The following is a 20826-nucleotide window of genomic DNA, read 5'->3' as shown; positions in this document are numbered from 1 at the left end:
TGCATACCAAGTAATGGGGCTTCACCTTCTATTCTGTTTCTGAGTTGTTTGTAAAATGCTTAGGTTTCCCATAGAAATGTCATCTCACTTTGGCATTTGATACAAAGGAAATAAGCTTGCTTCAGCATGAGGGGCTACTCTAGCCTGTGGAGCTGAACGCCTGACAGCTTGGTTGTCAGGAAGTCCAGGCCACTGACCCATGCTGTTGGCAGGCTGCTAAACACTGGGTTTGCCTCTCGGATGTGGTTTGAATTGCAGTTGCGATCTTGCAAAGGATCCTCTCAGAGTCCAAGCAAGTATTATTTTTTTTGCAAAGCGCTTAGCAGAATCAGCACTTTACAGGAGAAGGTGTTTGAAGAAGTTCTACTGGTGATGCCCACCTTTGTCATGAAAGTACCATGGATGTGATGCTTGCTGGGGGTCTGGAGAATGTGTTGGGAGAATGGATGTGTGTTCCACTGGTTGGTTAGAGAACTTGGAACTGGGGATTGCTATTTGCAGTCATCATAGTTTTAATGGGCAAAGAGATGAGCGTGTTGACCAATGCTTGGCAACCTCAAGTGGTTTTTGAACTGGATGTTAACCAAAACTGGCATACCATCAAGCAAGAGGAAAAGCTTGAAGATGAAGGAGAAATAAGTGGAAGTTGCTTACAAATGCTTTATTAGGTCACCAAAGCAGCAAAGTGCAGTTGCACAGGAGGGCATTTCTGATTCAAAACTTGTCGCAGTGGAAAGAAAACATGAAAGCGATCACGGTACGTATGTGTCAATGTTTATGTAAAATAAATAGGTAAAATGATAGTCATCTATAAAACTTAAGAGTTAGAAAATGCAGGCATTGATAAAGGAATTTAAAAGTTACCTGAGAGGCATCCCTGGCCAACAATACAAGAAAAATCTGTTATTTTTTTCAGTGCCGTGGAATACAAGTGAAATGAAAGAAGCAATGGAGTACGTATAAGGTAAGGATGAAAAAAATGTGGAGAAAATGTGGAATAAATACGAATAATAAATATTGCTGCAGTGCATTAGGAAAAGGGCAGGTTGGTTGGTGATGTCTTTCTCTTACAATGATGTAAAAATGTCTCTTGCAGCAACTTTTAGAAAGGATTTCAAGACGGCAATTAATAGTGTTAAATTAATAAAAGTTTGACAGAACTATTTGTTTCAAAGACAGTCAAGAGGACTACCTGAATGTCAGTGACATTTGTTCTTAGTGCATCTCAGAATATTAGTGAAGTTTTAGAGATGTAGAAATGAGCTTTTGGATTGCTAGAAGCCATAAATCATGATTTTGGAGAACTATGACCTTGTTTAGCCTGTCATGAATTTTAGGCAAAATCATGAAAGAAATGATGTGGTAAATGATCAATAATTGATGAAGTGGCTGTACTATTAATGCCTATCAGTGCTGTTACACAATTGTTTTCTGCATGTCCTGGTTTCATCTAAATGGAACCAGTTCTGTGCAGTGATTTTACTGTTCAGCTGAGCCTCTTCTAAGAGACTGCACTTTCTGAAGTTAACAGCATGCTTTTGCAGACAGTGTCTCCTTCTAGAAGGGAGATAACTCTTGATGTTTATAGTTACTACCAAGGATCACTATGCAGAAAGGCTCGTGCTTATACTTGCTTCTCTGGTAACCAATCACAGAATCATAGAATGGTTTGGGTTGGAAGGGATCTTAAAGATTGCGCCTCCAGGGAGGATCGGACAGGAGAGGTGACCCAAAACTGACCAACAAAGCTATTGCGTTCCATATACCTCATACTCAGTATACATCTGAGGGATCCAGGGGGGTTAAGCCCTCTTCTTCAATTGCCATCCTCCAAGAAGAACACAGTCCATTCTTCTGACCTTGATCCTGATCCATGAGTTCCCAAATGTAGCTCCTGTGTCTGGTTTCCTTCTGCTGCTGAGCCTGGCACTTTGCTGGTGCCTGCCTGCTCTGCAGCATCAGTGGTGATTGGTATCGGGACGGGGTAGTTGGGTTTGATACTGGGTTTGTATATATTTGTATGTATTTCTATTATTTTCATTATTTCCTTATTAGTACTATCATTGTTTCATTCACACTGTTTTAGTTTTCTTTTCCAATCCCTAAGTAAGTCCCTTTATTCCCTTTACCCTTCCTTTTTGGGAAGGGAGAGGAGTTAGAGAGGATCTGTTACTTGTTTAGTGACCAGACCAGCCCTAACCCTTGACACTGCAGTTACAAGATTGGCATAAAAAGGCTCAGACAATTTTTAAATTATTGTTATTTTTGAAGGTCAGAAGCTCCTTTAAGAATGGGTCCATTCTTTCTCACTGGAAAGCTTTAGTTGAGCACTAGGTGCTATTGTGAAGGATTAGCAATTGCTTAAGCCAAATGTTTGAGCTCAAAACAGAATTCAGTGGGGGAGGTTCACTTCCGTTATTGTCCTGATATCTTTATTATGTTCTTTTGGCTTCCTGGTGTTGTAATAGGTACATACTTATAGATGCTATTTTCTTCTCTCTGCTGTGCAGCAGTGGCTGTAACATGCACCTTGCTTAACCATTTCCCCTTGCGTATTGAGCTCTACTTGGTTGAGTTGTTCTGCCTTTGTCTTAGGTCAGGGCGAAGATAGGAATGCAACAGTGAAGACATCTTCGGAGTATCCATCGCTCCTATTCACACATCCATCTGTAGCCAGCTGTGTTGTTGCAGCTACTTGGCAGCACCTTGATTTCCAGTTGTACCAGATGGGCTGGGGATCATCAGCAGGAGCATTTGGTAAGTACCATGGTCACTGTCATCAAATTGTTGGTGGCAACAGTAGAAGTGAATAGCCTCATCAGTATTTTTTCAGGGTGCAGCCTTGCAAGGTTCTGTTTGAGGGCTCACTGGGTTTGCTTGTGCTGATGGCTTTTGCTTCCAGGCTCCCAGCTAGGTTCTTCTCCACAGGTAAAAAAAGCAGCAGCGTTCCCCTCGTCAGGAGCCATGACAAATGCTCTACCAGAACAGAACTTGAGAGCAGGCTTTGGGAGAAATCTGTATGGCATTGGCTAATTTGTTGTCCTAAAACTGGACTCTGGCAGAGATTTGGCTCTGAACACATTCAGGACCTGCAGAGACCATTAGAGGGCACTTCTTAGTTGCTCCTTTCTGCCACACAAGGAAGAGTTATTTTGCTCCAGTTTACTCTAGTACTCCCTTTGAAGCTTTTCCAAGTTCTACATCTTTTTCCAGAAAAGCAGCAAGTGAATGTACCTGAAGTGCTTCTCTAAGAAAGTGTTCATAACTCTTTGTCAGTCTTTGTTGTTACCTGCTGTTTACATACCTTGGGGCATGGATAATTTTTCTGCCTCAGAGTCGTGTCTTTTTTCAGTACTTTTACTTCTATTAGTTCCCTTTTGTTTTTGGAGACATGCAGCAGAGACCACTTCAGCAACCTGTAGCTGTGCCAGGTGCAGAGGAACAGGACAGCTTCTTATTCTCAGTAAAGGACAGTTTGGTTTTGTAGCTTACAAGCCAGCCTGTATGTTGTCAGAATTGCAGTTTTCTTTCTTATCCTCCAGGGGGGTAAGCTGAGTCATCCAGGAACTTGTGGTTTGAATGTTTAAGGACATGTTCTAGTCAAAGAACCAGGTTTACATAACTGTTTTCCAGTCAGATGTTACAAGATAGAAAAATGAAGGCCTCAGTTCTGTTAAATTAGGGTAGAAAACAAATCTTAAGTGAAAAATACAGGACCTTAATATTGCTTGGGTTTTGCCTCTGCTAACATTGAGGAAAGGTCATTTTATTGTGGGAAGTAAAGTCAGTTAGTAAAGACCTATAAATGTCAGTTTTGATTATTAGTGTGCATCATAGTCAAAATAGAGGTGTCCTTGGTCTAGGCCATCACAGCAAAAGAAATGTGCTGCAGCATGAACTGAAACAACACCCTGAGGACTAGTCAGGAGGAAGGTGCTGAGTCTAGTTGCTTGCCGGGACCTGTTCTTGGGGGTCTGCTTTTGGAAGTTGATCTTGAGATTTCCTGATGGGGTCTCTAAGTGCAAAGTGGCTCAATATTGCTCTTTCTTTGCATAGTTTTTAATTTTGCTGCTGCTGGGGACCTGGTTGACTCTGTCAAGGGGAATGGCTGTGGCAGAAGGGGCTTCACCTCTGTGTATTAGAACCACTGGCCTGTGGATTGAGCTAGGCTCTATGCCCAAGTGAGGAGTTGGGTAATCCAGAGCAGGAGCTCTAAATATGAGACCCAACTGTCCAGCTAGTGGCCAGGTGGGGAAGCATGCCATTGTCAGGTGCAGGAGCTGAAAGTTTCAATCCTTTTCCATGGTGGTGAAAAATCAAAACCTTAAATGCGGCCGTCTGATATCTCTTTGCAAACGTTGGGATTGCCAGGCTTTTTCTTGTTTCCTTTGCCTGTTGTAAACAAGCTAGATAGTAATACTCTGGCATGCTGGCCCTGTGATTTTCTTACCAACTAGTATGTGATACAGCAGGATTTAAGCATTCAGCACTGCAGGCTTCAGCTCACTTCCCCAGCAAGTGTAAAGGAGTGATGGTGTGAGCTGGCCCTCGGGTGGTTTCCTGTGAAAGTTTGATCTCTTAATAATAAGAGTTCCATGGTACTGGTAGGATGGTAGGAAGATGTAGTTGGGCTGCCCAGCCTGAGCACTGTTGAGGAGCTGAGGATAGCAGAGGAGCTTCCATGAAGACATAGACCCTGTGTTTAGGACAGTGACATGCTTTGTATATCCAGCCATCTGCTACCCATCTGGAAGGGCTCTGACCACAGCTTTTGGTTTGTACTGGAGCCAAATGTAGTGTTTGTTGCCTGAGATGCTGAAAACAAGAAGATACTGAGGTGATTACACATCGGAAAGAGCAGTGAGGCACTGATCATGCTCCTGTCTTCCTGGCCAAACGTCATTGTATTAGCTAGCCCAGAGGGCATGATATATTCTGTGTGCGCACACGAGTGTATGTGTGTGCTGACTCAGCTGGAACATTGGCAAGTGCTGCTGCAGGGTACAGGTTAACCGATGTTAAGTCAGTAACAAATGTTTTTTCCCTCGCAGTGCATAATGAATTTCACTGATCTGCTGCTACTGCTCTTCTGTACCATGAAAACAGCAAGGGCAAATGGATGGCTGAAAAACTTCTACAGCCATTAGTTTTAAATGAGTCCATGGGGAAACCTCTGCAGGCTTTGCATAATGTACATACTAGAGCCTCGCCCTAAGTGGGGCATCAGACTTCTTTATAATGCTGCATACAGAAAAGCAACTCCTAGGTAACTAACTTGAGCTGTCTTTTGCTTGTAGCTGTAAGAATCCTTTGAAGCCAGCAACAGTTCAGACCATGCCTTTGGCAATTATTCCAGAACTGCTCCTGAAGAGCCAAAAGCTGTAGGTGGTTCGTAAGTTCTGACCATTGCACCCTAAGCTAATGAATGGGCACCACCATTCCTGTCACTTGATTGGGACGAGGAGAGTTGCTCTTTTTCCTTAAACACAGGAAAACAACATTTAACTTTCCCAGAGAAGGGTAAAAGACACTTCATACACCACTACGTACAGGTACAATTTTTATCATTCCTGCAATCCATAAAATCTCTGAATGTAATACTGTCTAGAAGTTCCCACTATCACATTGATTTCCAAGTCTATAAATGCATCCCAAGTTGACATCAGAAACTCAGAGCTGTGGGAGCAAATCTAAAATCAAGGGCAGTTTAATTTTCTGACCAATCTGTTTCATATTGTGTATAGGGAAGATGTGTAGTGTTCTGTTGTCACAACTTTTGCTGCGTTCCACAAGTTTCTGGTGTTTATTACTGCAGTATAGTATCACAATAATGTAGCAAGTTTAAATTACTGCAAGTGCAGATTAAGTTTAGAATTATTTCAGATCTTGATCCTCACTGTAATTAGTTTAAATTGTAATATTAAACTTGACTGAGGATGCCCAAAAGGTTACACTTCCCTATGTTCCAGGGAAAAAAGCTTAATTAGATCACCTTTCTTACTTTAATAATGATCCATATGATTATTGCAAGTGTTTCCAGATAAATCTGTGCTCACAGGGACCAAGAAGGCCAAACCCATTAAATCAGCTTTTAAGGATCAGTTTGAGGTGGTTGGTTGATGCTTTTTCACCAAACCTCCAGCCTCAGTGCTTTCATTGCTAATGGAAATACACACCAGGCTTCCTGCAGTTTGATGAGAAGCGTTAGAAGAGCGTGCCATGGTGTGGGCCTAGTCACTACTTCTGTTCATCCAGCCCCAGTGCAGAGATGCCCTGCTCCAAGTAAATAAAAGCTTGACAGCTTGCTGAGGAAGTTTTAGGAAAACTTCTGATGGAAAAAGCCTATGTCCAGAAACTCTGTTCTTGCTGTTCATGCCTCACAAGTTAATCCTAACTTTAGAGAATTTAGTGAATAATACCCTTTTCAGTTTTCCTCAGAGGTAATATGGAATAGAATGGGGACAATACCTTATGCTGCAAGGTGTAGTGAGGTCCACATGCTAATTTACTGTGCTGAATGAAAATGTAAGACTGAATTAGTTACACCGTTATTACCCTCTTCTAGCAGTTAAGTTCTCTTTATAAGTCAGGTGTACTGCTGTAGTGAATTCCTTGGTTCCTGCAGGACTAGTTTTTAGTTTATTCCATCACATCTGTGGAACAGGAGTAGCATGTCCTTTCTGGGCAAGGATAAATCCATATCTGAGCTGAGCAAATACAATGCTGAGGCACGTAAATATATTTTGACAGTTACCTGTTAGAAAGAATACACCTGCTTTAAATGTTTCTGTTAAAACTTGTCTGCATCATGCTTTCTCTTCCTGAGCCAGGTTTCTCTGTATCCAGCCTTCATCCTCACACCTGCAAGGAGCCTGGCCTTTCCCCAGGTGCCATCAGTACAAGACAGTGTACATCCCTGTACAGAATGACCACCTACTCAAAAGGAAAAAGGTAAAGCGGACAGAGTAAAGCTGTGTTTTTCTTTTCATTGAACTGCTTAAGGTAAACACTAGGCTCTCCCTCTGCCAGCTGAGAACCATGCAAGAAGACAAAAATGGCTCTTACTAGCTGTTGTGCCCCTTTCTGTAGTGTGTTCTACTGTCACCTAGTTCTGACAAACTGTGTGGCATGCCTGCAACACATAGTTAAGATGCTAATGGTTAATACAGATGGGAAAAATTGTCCGATTATGTGACTTGACTGTAAAAACTTAAGTGTTCCTGTTTGAATTAGTGAGAATATTTCAAAAATATTGAGGGGGAAAGAAAAGGAGTAGTACCAAAGTCTCTTTTGCTAAATGGACTGAAACTGAGGAGCTGCAAGGAAAGATGCTGCCAGACTGCCCTTTAAAAGCACTTGAATACACAGGGCCTAGGGCAGATGTCCTGCTGTTCATTGCATGATCACTGACCTGATGAATGGCTATTATGCAGCATTTGATCATGAAACACTTAAGGAAATACACCCAGGTGTCTTTTGGTGGTTTAAAAGCAGAATTGGTCAAAAATAAGGCTCAAAGTGTGAATCAACAGCCAGGGTGCCGTGGTGACCTGCAGGATTGTAGAAACCTCAGTCTCTGGGAGCCCCTTGAGCTGTGCTGGAAATTCTGTGGCTGCAGAAGGTGCATTGGACTTGGAGAGCAGGATCTGCTGGAGCTCGGAAAGCTCCTCTGGCCCCAGAATATGAGAACCTTTGCCTGTTGCTGTTGCAGCTAGAATGCAAAGAGAACACTGGACAAATACATTAGTGGAACAAAAAATCCATATGCCTTTGACACTGTAAGTTATATACACAAAAAAGTGAAAGAATGGCATTTTTATTATTAGGCATTTATTTCTCTGGAAGTAATTAACACACTCCGTAACTCAGCTGCATGTAAAATTATTTCACGAATGTTTCTTTCATTATTCATAATTCAATGGATTCCAGTAACTACTGCTCCAAATGTAACAATTCTCAGGGATTATCTTTATTCGTTTCCTCAGGAGTGACGCCCAGGTTGCTGAAGACTGAGCTGAGCCAAGAACAATGCTGTGAGGCTCCGTTTTTGTGCCAAGAGAACTGGCTGCAAGCGAGCCACAACGGTAAGATGCTGCTCTCAGGTTTTTTGTTGTCATGAAATTTGATACCTGCTCCATATAAGACTTAGTAGGACCAACATCTGTAACAGTTACACTCACCAGCTCAGAACTGACATGAAGAAACACTTGCTCAGGAACAATTACTAGAGGAGTTTCTATATAGCTCAAGGGAGAGCTGTCTCATCAGAGTTCTGCTGAGATGCTGAACTGTTGGTTTCAGTGTAAATGATTCTCTGCTGCCATGATTAAGAGAAGGAACAAAGAGACCATGAATAAGAGGCTTTTAGTTCTAGAGCACAGACACAGCAAGACCTGCTCAGCAGTACCTGATGTTCCTGGTCTCCCCCCATAAAAGATACTTAAGTTTTAAGACAGGTGGCTTGCAACCCTTTATTTATTTTAGTACTTGGAAATCAGCAGGATCTTGTATCAATGCCTAAAACTGAAATGATAAATTTCCAATAAAGCTACTTGAAAGTTATGTAAAAATTTCAACAAGCTTAGACAAGAGATTTCATTTTTGGGTTTTTATTATAAAAGTAAAATAAAAATAAGCATTTAAAAAGCACATTTTTTTAAAAAGGAACAGGTATTAAAAAAAACTATTTACAAATAGGAAAATGCCAAACTTGATTTTTTTTTTTTTGAATAAGAGACACCAAGGTTAAGTTTAAATACATTATGTGAAATATACAAGATTTTTTTTTTTTAGGATTTTCTTTTCTCTGAGTTGTCATGGTTGTGATTAAAGTAATGATTGTTCTTTGCCAGCTATTTTATGAGCTTTTTCATGCAACTGTGCTCCAACAATTATGAAGAGAGCAGCTAGAAACTGTTTTTTATTGCTCTGTGTGCCTTACCACTTTTTAAGTGAGTTGATAATACACGTTAACAAGGAGTGATTTTCATCTCTAAAGAAAATCCTCACAAACCAGAAAAGCTCAGTCAGTCCCAGTGTCCAGTCCTGTGTATTAATATGGTGGTAGAACCCTGGTTATTGTATATGGCTTGTAAATGAGTAAAATTAAGTGTACTTGTGGAAGGAAGCAATGGCTGAAGTTGTTGGTTTGGGTTCGCGTGCAGTTCCTTCAGCGTGCTTTTGGTTGGGAACTTGCTTTCCTCTGGCCAGGATGACACTGATGTTCATTTTAAATGTCACACTTGTTCCTGTAACTGCAGGTTGCTGTTACTAGTTGGCTATGTAATTGCTTTGCACTGAGCTTTCATGTCCATAGCCCAAGGTCACTTTGTTAAGTCTTACTGATGACTTGCTGTTCAGAGAGTCTGAGTAACTAAAGCTCAGTTTGCGGAAGGAGGTCTCCACACCACTGTCACACGTGCTTTCGTTGTCTTGAAATTTGCTATTATAAAACTCACCTGAGGGAGAGAGAAAAGGGAAATATATTATTGTTTTATATGTTGCTTCAGTCATGTTGCTTTCAGAAAAACCTAAGGAATGGAAATGAGTAGAGTTAAAACTCTTCTATAGGAAAATAGCTCTAACTTCAGATATTATAATGAGAAAAGCTGCACTGAATGGTTTCAGTTGACCAAAGCAGGTGATCTGCTCCCAGAGATCGACTGCAGCTGGAGCTTGGATTGTCTGAGAAGCCCAGAGCTTTGCTGACACACGTGCTGACAACGCACCAAGTCAGGATTTGGCCCCAGTGTGGTAGTACCAGGGTAAAAGATTGTCAGATTCACAGACTCTGTGGAAGTATACAGCTCCAGGATGATGCTCCTTCAACAGTGCATCAGAAAAAAACAATGCTTTTTGTTACTTAACACAGCCACGCAGCGACTGAACATCCCTGATGACTTACTGCCTTCTCACAGCGTCTCTTTTTCTGTTAGTAGAGTCCTCTACCCAAAACTACCATAGGACCTCCATCACTGAAGACTGGACATCAACTGGACCTGACATAGGCAACCTCATGTAATAGTACATTGGGTCTACTCTGAGGAGGCAGTTGGACAAGCACGACTGTTGGAGGTCCCTTGTAACCTAAACCATCCCTGACTGCTCTGCCTATAGAACACTAGCTCATTCCAAGGTGCCCCACATTGCGGAAGGAGAAATTTAATATTAAAGTCTTACTGAGAAATTTATGACCCCAAATAACTTCTGGTTTATCTGAGGGGAGGAAAAAAAAACATCAAAAGGTAATGGTACTAGTACAGGCCTGGGTGATCCTTGCCTAGTTTATCTTTTGAAACTTATCCCCAATATATTGAAGCAGTTACCATCAGTAAATAATGGCCATGTTTTAGAAGAGAGAGGCGGTATCATCAATGCTGTAATGTAGGGCTACTGATTCAAATGGTCCATTTTTTTCCCCCTTCTTCTGGGCATAGCATATGTCTATGACATGAAAGTCACGCTGCAGTAAAACACTCCTGAAGCAGGTAAGCAGCTCAGGCATTGTGTGTAAGAAACTATGCAATCTATCAGTTGCCCAAGGTGGGGGGTGGAGGAATTTTAAAAACATCTTAAATAGAGCTCTTGATATGTTCCTGTCAATTTTACCTGTCTCTCCATCTGCAAAGGCAGGTGGTGATGATGATGGAAGAGCTTTTGCTGCGTTGCCCTTCAGGTGGGATGGGCTTTGTGAGATGGATAGCGCTTTCTGAATGACTTCAATGGCTTCTGTGTGATCCATCTGTCTCAAAGCAGTGATCAGCTCTTGAACCGTACCACCAGAAACCTAAGAGAGAAGACACCAAATGCTCGCCATCGTCCAGGCTGGCTAAAACCAAAGGGCTGCACTGTCTCGCTGTGCAGGGGGACAGCTTTCTCTACATGTCTCTGAGGGTTCTTTATAACTTGTTACAGCCACAGTACCTCATAGTTATCTAGCAGAGTTTTCGATGGAGAAGGGCTCAACCTGAAGGCATTATTAAGTATGCCAAGACCGAGTTTTTGTGCCAAAGTGAACCAGTTTTTGTTTGGACTGGGCAATTCCAGTAGTTTGTAAAGCTGCATCTTGGAACTTTCATTCAGCTCCCTCAAATGTCCTGGGGAACAGAGAAAGATGTCAGTTTATTATTTATACAAAACATGCATGAGTTCATTTCTAAGCAGAAACACAGCCAAATTAAAGAGTATTTTATGGTCCATAAATCCCTATGTTTAATAATATATTGCAGTAATATTGAAAATGTACTCATTCTATGAATGAGAGGGTGGGAGGGTGCCTCTTCTCCCTCCCCATGTCAGCTACAAGCTCTTACAAGGCAATGTCTTCTGCAAGTACAATTCTAGTGCTCTGTTACTAGAGAGGTATTGTCAAGTTGTTTTTATAGATGTTACCTTGTGCCAGGAAGTCCTCCGAAACCACTGCTGACTTGTAGGGTTTGCCATTTAGTATGTCATACACCTAAGAGAATACATTAAAGTCAGTATTTGGCAGAAACCTGGTGTCCTGGTTTCAGCTGGGATAGAATTAATTTTCTTTCTCGTGGCTGTTACAGTGCTGTGTTTACATTTAGTGCGAGAATGATGTTGGTATCACACTGATGTTTTAGTTGTTGCCACGTAGCTCTTATTCTAAATGAAGGCCTTTTGAGTTTCTCAGGCTCTGCCAGTGGGCAGGTGCACAAGAAGCTGGGGAGGTATAACCAGGATGGCTGACCTGAACTAGCCCGAGGGCCAGTCCCTGCTGTACCCCTGAGCATGATGCTCAGTACGTATAAACTGGGAGGAAGGTTGGCTGGGAGGGGTGGATCACTGCTCAGTCAGCAGGTGGTGAGCAATTGCATTGTTTATCACCTGTCTTGTCTTGGGGTTTATTTAGCTGTCTCTTGTGTTTTGTTAAATTAATTTTCATTCCTGTTACCTATTTTATTTTAGTTATTAAACCACTCTTATCTCAACTCAGGAGTTCTGCTTTTTATTTTTTCTATTCTCCTCCCTATTCCATTGGGAAGGCAGAAGGAGGGAGGGAGCAGCAAACATGACACCTGGTTAGGGTTCATTATCTTGACAAGTCTCAGTAGTATTGAATAAAGCCCTAATTCATCTGTAAATGGGCAATATTTTTAGTCATACTGATCCTAGGACAGAAAAAAACATGAAGACATGTGCAAAGCTTGAGGGAGAAATCTTGAGAAGTTAATCTCCCTTGCCTGTTTGCTATGGCATCTGGCAGCTCTGTTCAATATACAGAGGAAATCTTTGCAGTAAATAAGTGGCTGTAGCAGTGGCTAAAGTGAAGAACTGCCTGTCTGCAACTAGTAATTTAAAACAAAGCCTGGGTTAGATGTTTCACTTGAGGCAAGTACCATTCTCCAGCTCCATGTGATGAGAGACACTGACTGCTTGTACCACACCTCTCCATCCCAGACCAACTGCACATAATTGGCAACTAAAGCATGGATGATGCAGCCTAATGTCTGGGAAGGACACAAGAGTGTATTTTCACTACATGCAGTCTGCAATTTGGAAGAACAGGCAGCAACACAACCCCCTTGAGTGTCTCTGAGGCTGAGCCCTCAACCACATGCTGCACAACAAGCTAAATACTTTTTCTTACTGAAGAGTGTAGTACCACTATTTCAAGAAGTGCCTGGTCAGTCCTAGTTAGCAGAAATAGTCTGTTAAGTGGAGATTTCTTCCAGTGCTATTTCACTGGGGAAGAGGGGAGCTGTGGCTGAATTAGTTTAATTTTTAATGGCAAAGTAGTAGTTTGTCATCATTGAAGTAACTGTGGATGCAGTGAAAGGGGTAAAAAAACCCAGCAGAAACAAACCCAAAACCAATAAAGACCACATACCTCACAGGTGGCTGCCATATCCAGTGGTGTCGTTCCAGGCACAATCCCTTCATCATCATCGTCATTATCATCTTTCACATCTTCTAGATCAAACAATGGCTCAAAGTTCTCAATGTGAGGATTTGCACCTGGAAAACAGGTATGCAAAAAAATTCCTAAAAAGACCGCTTCAAATTGCTTTTCAACAATATTTAAAATATGTATGCTAACTAAGTCCTGAATGGCAAATCTGCTAATTCAGAATCACAGAATCATTATGGTTGGAAAGGACCTCCAGGGTCATCAAGTCCAACCTTTTTCCCAGCATTTCTCTAACCACTACACCATATCCTCAAGTGTCACATCTATTCGTTCTTTAAACACCTCCAGGGATGGCGACTCCCTGGGCAGCCTGTTCCAGTGCCTAACTACCCTGTCAGTGAAGAATTTCTTCCTAATATCTAATCTAAACCTCCCCTGGCGCAACTTGAGGCCATTCCCCCTCATCCTATCATTACTAATTTTAGAGAAGAGACCAACACCAGCCTCACTACAGCCTCCTTTTAGGTAGTTGTAGAGGGCAATAAGGTCTCCTCTCAGCCTCCTCTTCTCTAGGCTAAACAAACGCAGTTCCCTCAGCCGCTCTTCATAGGGCATGCTTTCAATTGAGCTACTCAGGCTGAATTACATTTTATATAAAGTCATCAAGTAACATTATCACCTAAAGTTAAATACTGGCACATCACTGTATAATGCTGCTCTTCATTATAAAGGGAAAAAATGAGAAGCAAAGTAAGTATTAGGGCCATAAGAACAAGCTCTGATTCATATCAGCATAGCATGTATGTGATGAAGCAATGGTGTGGTGCTTCTTTTTATGGTGTCAGAGGAAGTGTGAGCATTATTAAAAGACCAGCAACAGTGCCAGAGCAATGGGAGGCTTGAATTTCTCTTTCAAAGGAAAAAAAAGCAGGTTTAAATACAAGTGAAAAGATGTTCTGATAAATATTCAAAACTAACTTCCACAGTGATGTGAAATAGGAGACACTAATAAGCTCATGTTTCAGTGACCTATTTTTTTTGTTTTTTAAAGGAGTCCAACACTTATCCCAACTATGTAATGAGGCCTCTTCTCTGCTTCTTCAGCTATAAAAAACCACCAAACCTACAAAAGCGCCAAGAGTGCTCGAGATATTTTTTTCTTAACATAATTTGCTTTTTTAGCCATTAGATGGTGCTAAAACATAGCGCAGCACCTGAAAGTAGCCTTTCCCGAGGAGAAACAAACTCTTACGCTTTTAACATTGGTTTCTTCTGCTCATTAAGCAAGTTCATGGGCACATTCTTCTCTGCTTGCAGCCTTCTAACCTGACCTGTCACTGCAAAAGTAAAATATCTGTTTTCATACCTGCTGCTTTGAGAACTGCTGCCAATTTTGTAGAGCCCCTTCCAGCTGCTATGTGAAGAGGAGTGGTCCCATCATAGGTAGTGCTGTCCACATCTGCATCACCCTAATTTTTTGTCGAACAACAAAAAAAGAAAAGCATTATTAGTCTATACAAACCAGCTGCAGAGAGCCATGCCTGCAGAAACATTGCTACTGTGCAAATAAGCACCCTTCTACACCCATTTGCCTAAAAAGTTTTATCATTGCCTGGAAACAAGGAATTAGTAACTACAGCTGTCTGCCAGCAGGAACAGATGGTGGTTGTGTGCCGCAGTGCTACAGCAGGAGGCACAGGGTATCAACCCAAATCGGTCAGGTAGATAAAAGCCCCGTTGCAGCCCACGTAACAGTTCTGCCATCCGACTGCCTGCTGCGGTTGCAGGCTGACCTGGCGTGCGCGCAACTGCCTTCCTGCTGCTCCTCAGGAGAGAGAGCAGGTGGGTTGGCGACACGCTCCCGCACGGCCAGCGAAAAAACCTACTGCGAGCTGCAGGAATGTACAATGGAGCACACGAGGATCGAGGTGCTAAAGCGATAAGACAAGTGTTTATAGCTGTACGCAACTATGTCTTTACGCACATTGGTACACACATTCTGCTTCACACCGATGAAGTGATTGACTTGTTTGTGAGCAGTTTCCCTGGCTCCTGAGATTACTCAGTGCACATCAAACACGGTCTAAGCAGTCAGGTCAGGGTCACAAACTGTAAATGCCTCAACTTGGGCTAAAGGTTCACCAGCAGTGCTGAGCAAGTAATAAGTAACAGCAGCAATGATTTTGCTGTTATACTAATTTAAATAATCAGGTCAATGAACAGGAAAACTCCTTCTGTTCCTCTGAAGCACTTAATGATTTTAAAGAGTTTTAAAATATACAAGTGAAAAGACCCAGGAGAAAGAAGTTCTGCCCTTACCTCAAGCAAAAGGCAGCCTGCCAAAGGGATGTTCTCTTGTTCAACAGCTAAATGCAATGCAGTTCGTCCAGATTTTTGTTCCTGAGCATTGACATTAACTCCAGAAGCAATCAGCTGCTTGAGGCAGGACATGCTATTTGCCATCACCACCATGTGAATTGCACTGAGACCTACACAAAACCAAACCCATCAGTGATGTGCATTAATACTTGAAAAATACAGAAATGTCAGAGTAATGAGTTTTGAAGTGGCCACATCTATGAAAATTGTAAAATGAGTGAGAGTTACTGTAGTTATCTGAGCAGAAGTGACTTATTTTGTCTACTTATACACTAAAGGTGATGATAATAAAAATGTTCTTTATGCATAAATTGAACTAGTTGTGTTATTAACGGCAAGTCAAAGCCATGCATAAAAAAACCACCCTAAATCAGCCGTCTGCAAGGTGGGACAGAAGGCGGGAACTGAAAAGCTCACCTAGAGCATCTCTGCCTCAAAGGAGAGTAGGCTTACAAAGAAAATCTGCATCTTGGTACTAATCAAGTAGGTACCCTGCTACTGAACATCTCTTCTGGAAACAGTCTGGAGAATAATTGGTGTATTTCAATATCAGCCTCCTGTAAGATCATCAGCACACTGCCCTATCACCTCAAGATTACCTGCACCAGCTCAAAAAGAGAAGAATAAGGCCTTGCATTTAAAAAATCAGACAAACAAAAAACAACCCCAAATCAACAACAACAAAAAAATCCCTCTCTCCGTGGAGCTTAACACAGTTTTTTGGAGTGCCATAGTGATATTTTTAGGTGAGGCGTTTTACAATTTACCAGAGCAGAAGCACTAAATTTAAATGATCCCTGCCACTGAAAAATGGAAGTCGTGTCTTTATGGCTATTTTATAGGCTCCAATTCTCTGTGGCCACAAAATACCAGAAACTCAACACTGGTCTGGAAATTATTTAATTCACTAGATTTTAATTCACTAGAGAGGATTTAATTCACTAGAGATGAGGAACAAACATTTTCTTCCGGGGGTATTTTTTAAAAAAACAGTCGTTGCATAGGGTGTCTTAGGAAGAGCACAGTGCTTGAAGTTCTATGAGATTTAAGAGAATATACAGTAAGAAAAATGGACATCCACACCGTGTTATGCCATTACCAATCGTTATGTTCTGTGTAACCAGAAAACCTACATGTCTTGTGTTCTCTCATCTGTGGCTGTAAGGATATAAAAGCCAAGGACAACACACGCAAAATGGGTCTGCGTCTGCCTGAGCAGAAACATCGTGTTGGCAGGAACTGAGGCGTGCTTGCCCAGTAGATCAGTGTAAAATGCAACCATTATCTTTCCATACCTTCACCATTGGAAAGGTCGACCATTGGAGATATCTTCTTATGCTTGAGGAGCAGACTCAAAATCTTGTCGTCTCCTTCGGTAGCAGCTAAATGTAAGACAGAATTACCGTGGCGATCCAGAAGGCTGACATCTGCTCCAGCCATCAGCAAGTCTTCAACTACCTCTGCCTGCTTAGTGATTACTGCCAGGTGCAAGGGGGTCTAGAAGGGAGAGAAGCGAGCCGTGAGAAGAGAAGCAACAGCCACATCACTGCCACGGAGATCTCTTAAATCCAGAAAAGCTCCTGGCGTGAGAAGACGCTGCTCTGCTTCAAAGCTAACAGAAATGAAAAGCCTGCATACGTGCACATTTTTTTCCTACTGTGTGCTACACATAGGGTTTCTACTTACTGGAAATAAAAGCTGCCTTGCCAGTGTCAGCGGTTGGACTTTGGGAGGAACAAAGATGTTGCCTACTTTATAAGCTGACCTGGCTATTCAAGTATTGCAAGGGACTTGGGAAATTAGATAATCCCTGCACACTCCAGATGCTGTAACCCTGCTCCCAGCTGCCCCGTAGCCACGTTCATGCCACAGAGGAAGCACACACACTTTCCAGGGCTGCTCAGATCTGCCTTTGCCACTGAACTATGCTCTAGTTTTTCTCCCGAATAGGAGGTCTGCAGCCATGAGTTTAGGATTTCCCTCAAAGTGACTGCACAGAAAAGAAGAAAAAACTGCTGTTCTGTGCCTTTACACAGCCTGGGTTTAGCTAGCTGATTCTATCCGCACCTTCTCCATTTTTGTGCAAAGACACCTGCAGCACTGAGAGGCTCTTGAGCTGAGCAGTTACAAGTATTTCCAAAGGCTGACTGTATACTGTGTTCTTGACAGTCTTGCCAGCGAACAGCATCATGCAGCACATACTCAGAAATGTATGTATTTAAACAGTAAGCATCTGGAAAAGACTCTGTCCTCAGTGAAGACAGAATTGCACCTGGCATTTAAGAGATCTTTTCCTACTAGGTAAAAGACATGAGGCTGGGCTTTTTTTTTTTTGTTTTGCTGTAATGTAAATCTAGAAATGAAAGCAAAATTTTGGTGCTCATATGATGGGTGCAAACATCATCTGGGCTACAGGAAGAACATAGTTTGGTAAAACTTCCATGTGCTTACAGATAACTGATGACATAGCAACTGACTCATGACCCCGAGTTATCCTGCGATAGAAGAGTCAAAAGAGCCCAGAGCTGGCACGCTGTAATCAACCCCGCTGGCTTAGTAACAGAGGAGCTGAATAATGAAGACGTGACGAATTTTGTGTTTTCGGCCTGGTCTATAATTAACCCATGGAAACGTTTCTGTTAACACTAAGGGGAGTTATGAACTAAAACAGTGAAAACATGCTCTTACTCTTCCACCAGCTTACAATATACCTTTGTGCTTCTAAACTTGTTTGAATTACAGTCTGATATGGGTGCAAAAGAGAGGGTAAGCTGTGCCATTTCTTTTTTATTGCCTGAAAAATCAACCATGCTTATACCACCAAAACTTCGCACCTGATAAAGGTCATTTCTCATGTTAATGATGTCATTATAATTCAAATCAGGCATCACTTGCAAGAGGTTTTTCACCAGCTCAGTATGAAGGTGGATTATTGCTAAATGAAGGACACTGAAACAAAACAGAAAACAGATTAACAAGTTCACACTATTTTCAAATTTATTATAACAATTTTAAGGTTTTTCTGTAGATCTGATTGAATTCTAACTGAAATAAACACTGGACTATTAGAGGACATAATTTCAGCACTAAATGCCATTACCTAAAATAAATCCAAACATTAAAAGCAGCTAGGCAGAAGTTAACTGTGTTTAACCCTTTAATCACAGAAGCTGACTCAGGATGCTCATCCTGATCACAACTTCACTACTAGTCTAATAAATACAAATTTTGTAGCACAAAGTAATTGTTTCAAAACTTGTTGAAATCCCCAGCTTCTTTGCTGGTTTGTTTTTTCATGAATTATGCAGCACACGAAAATCTCTTCCTGTTAAAACCTTCCTTCAGAATTTCCACAGGCATCTCTGCCACTGAGGCAGATTTTCCCTTGGGGGTTTCCCCAGATCTGTGGGTTTTTCTTTTCTTCATTTTCAAAGAGGAAAATGACCAAGGACTCAAGCCCGGTGACTAACAGCCACAGGATTTGCTGCAGTGGCTAGAGACGTCATGCCAAAGGAAAAACCTGTTTGGGACAGGAGTGACTGCAGAGCAAGACACTTCACCACCTCTACTGGGTTAATCCAGTGCCTTTCCTGTGCTCTTCTCCAGAGCCAGGTTCTTCGCACCAGCCAGAGCAGCAGACTCCAAACGACACCAGGAAGCAAGCAAGTCGTGAATCCCATCGCCCCTCTCCAAATTTATCTTGTTCCCTCGAGACTTACTTCAAAGTCCCTCCCTTGGTTTTGAAATATATCTTGCCAAGCTCTCCCTGAACAGAAGCTGGGCAACTCCTGCACTCACCTCTTTCGCATGTTGCTGCTGACACACACCATGAACACAGGAGACGCTGTGTGTTTGTTACGCTGCTCCAGAAATCCCTGAATATAGATCTACACTTTCATCAGAAAAATAAGAAGTTCCTTGCCATTTGAGGCGTAGAGTTGTCTTGAAATTGAGACTGAGAGTACTCAAACCCAGAAGATACTTTAAAAAGGGGAAAAAAAAGTGATTTCTAAACCAAACTCGCCCTCAAAGGGCCTGTTTTATTGGCTCTGGACACCGCTACAGGCAGTACCATGGCACCTTCTCTCCTTCACCTCTCCTGTGCTGTTCAACAGTCCCACCACTATGGCAAAAGAGCTGTTTGCTCTCTGGTAGATGCTTCTTATTATGCTCTGTCATGCTGACATTTTATTTCCAAATCTCAATTCAGAAATGATTTTGCTCTTCTACTGCCTTTAGGTCTCTTTCGTGTATTTTAATTTTAGCCTGCCGCTACATGTGATGATGTTGTAAAGACATACTAAACAGACCATGAAAGTTCAGCCAATTCCACTTCCCAAGCAGTCCTACATTTTTTTAAAAAAAAAAAAAAAAAAAAAAAAAAGTGCCTTTTGGAACTGCTGTGGAGGGGAAGTGCTGTAATTCTCGAGAGCAGCGGTACCGGTATAAATGCAGTAAGAGCCAGTGTTACGGAGTGACCACTGTAAATATACACTAACCACATATTAACATATTTTGTCTCGAAGTCATAGAACACCATACAGGGTCCCATTAAAGGTATTTTCATTCCCTACATACCGATTTGATGAAAGACAGGCAAAACTGTTGACAGCAACATTTCTTTAAAGGCTTAAAGCAAAATTTTTTAGGTTTTGCCATATAATTTTAATGATGAAAGTGAAAATTAGGAAAATTGATTTATGAGGGTTTTTTGTTGGTTTGTTTTTTGGTTGTTTTTTTTTTTTTAACAGCTCCTGGGAGAGAGCTAGAAGACAGACACCAAAACTTTGTTCTGCTAAAAAGCTGCAGAGTGATTTAGATGCATTAGATGCTCACAGACTAAAATCCATCCCAGGAGAAAAGCAACACGAGCTTGAGCCTCACATACTTGTGGGCAATACTTGATTCAGGAAGAAAACAACTATTCACCATCACTCTGAAAAGTATTTTGACTTTTTTGAAATGTCCTGCAAGTCCAGATCTGAGGGGTATGTTATTGATATATAAATGCAGGTCCTGCTTGCTCAATACTCCTCTACTGCATCCTTTTTTTAAAAAAACCAACACAGAAGCTGTATTATCCAAAGTGCTACCCAATTTTGTTGCTAGCTCCTGCCTTGTTCATACTCCTGCTTTCCTCAAAGCAGGCATTAGGTTGCCAACTGGAAAGCAAAGTAGGTAGAGCAGCCACCTCTGATCTTGTAGTCCTTAATGTACGCTGTTTATCAGTAATCTGAGACCTATTTTTACAGAAATAGGAGTGTAATCAAACAGCAAGATAGCGCGTCTCAGTTGCTTGGTAATCTTCCATCTAGCTGGACACCTTGAGGCATATTTGGCTTCTACTGTACAAAATACTGCAATTTAAGGAAATGTAAGTAATTGTGTGAGGCCTGCCCAAAGCCCGCCGGCTAAAAAGTGAGGATGTGATAAATGTCACATGCTTTTTCAAGAGATTATCTTTGCATGTGTTCAGAGCCACTTCCACTGAATTTGCTTTTAAGTAACTCCTCATCATTAGTTCCTCACCGTATTTCACACTCTGAATCCCACAGAATCTACACAGCTGTAGA

The 20826-nt window shown here is 41.7% G+C and overlaps 1 protein-coding gene across 1 annotated transcript in view; it reads right to left on the bottom strand.

The window, feature by feature from the left end:
- Positions 1-8602: 8602 nt before the first annotated feature.
- NFKB1 (nuclear factor of kappa light polypeptide gene enhancer in B-cells 1) overlaps positions 8603-20826 on the bottom strand; it is a 45899-nt gene continuing 33675 nt past the window's right edge. Inside the window, exons 15-23 of the mRNA XM_009875470.1 lie at positions 18088-18202; positions 16549-16750; positions 15194-15363; positions 14241-14343; positions 12854-12981; positions 11392-11458; positions 10924-11096; positions 10609-10786; positions 8603-9458 (exon numbers count right to left, since the gene is read on the bottom strand). Of these exons, the coding sequence (XP_009873772.1) occupies positions 9271-9458; positions 10609-10786; positions 10924-11096; positions 11392-11458; positions 12854-12981; positions 14241-14343; positions 15194-15363; positions 16549-16750; positions 18088-18202 (1324 nt within the window). The 3' untranslated portion in view covers positions 8603-9270. The remainder of the gene's footprint in view (positions 9459-10608; positions 10787-10923; positions 11097-11391; positions 11459-12853; positions 12982-14240; positions 14344-15193; positions 15364-16548; positions 16751-18087; positions 18203-20826) is intronic.

The sequence above is a fragment of the Apaloderma vittatum genome, unplaced genomic scaffold (assembly GCF_000703405.1).
Source record: "Apaloderma vittatum isolate BGI_N311 unplaced genomic scaffold, ASM70340v1 scaffold22770, whole genome shotgun sequence".
NCBI lineage: Eukaryota > Metazoa > Chordata > Aves > Trogoniformes > Trogonidae > Apaloderma > Apaloderma vittatum.
This window is presented reverse-complemented; position numbering and strand designations above follow the sequence as displayed.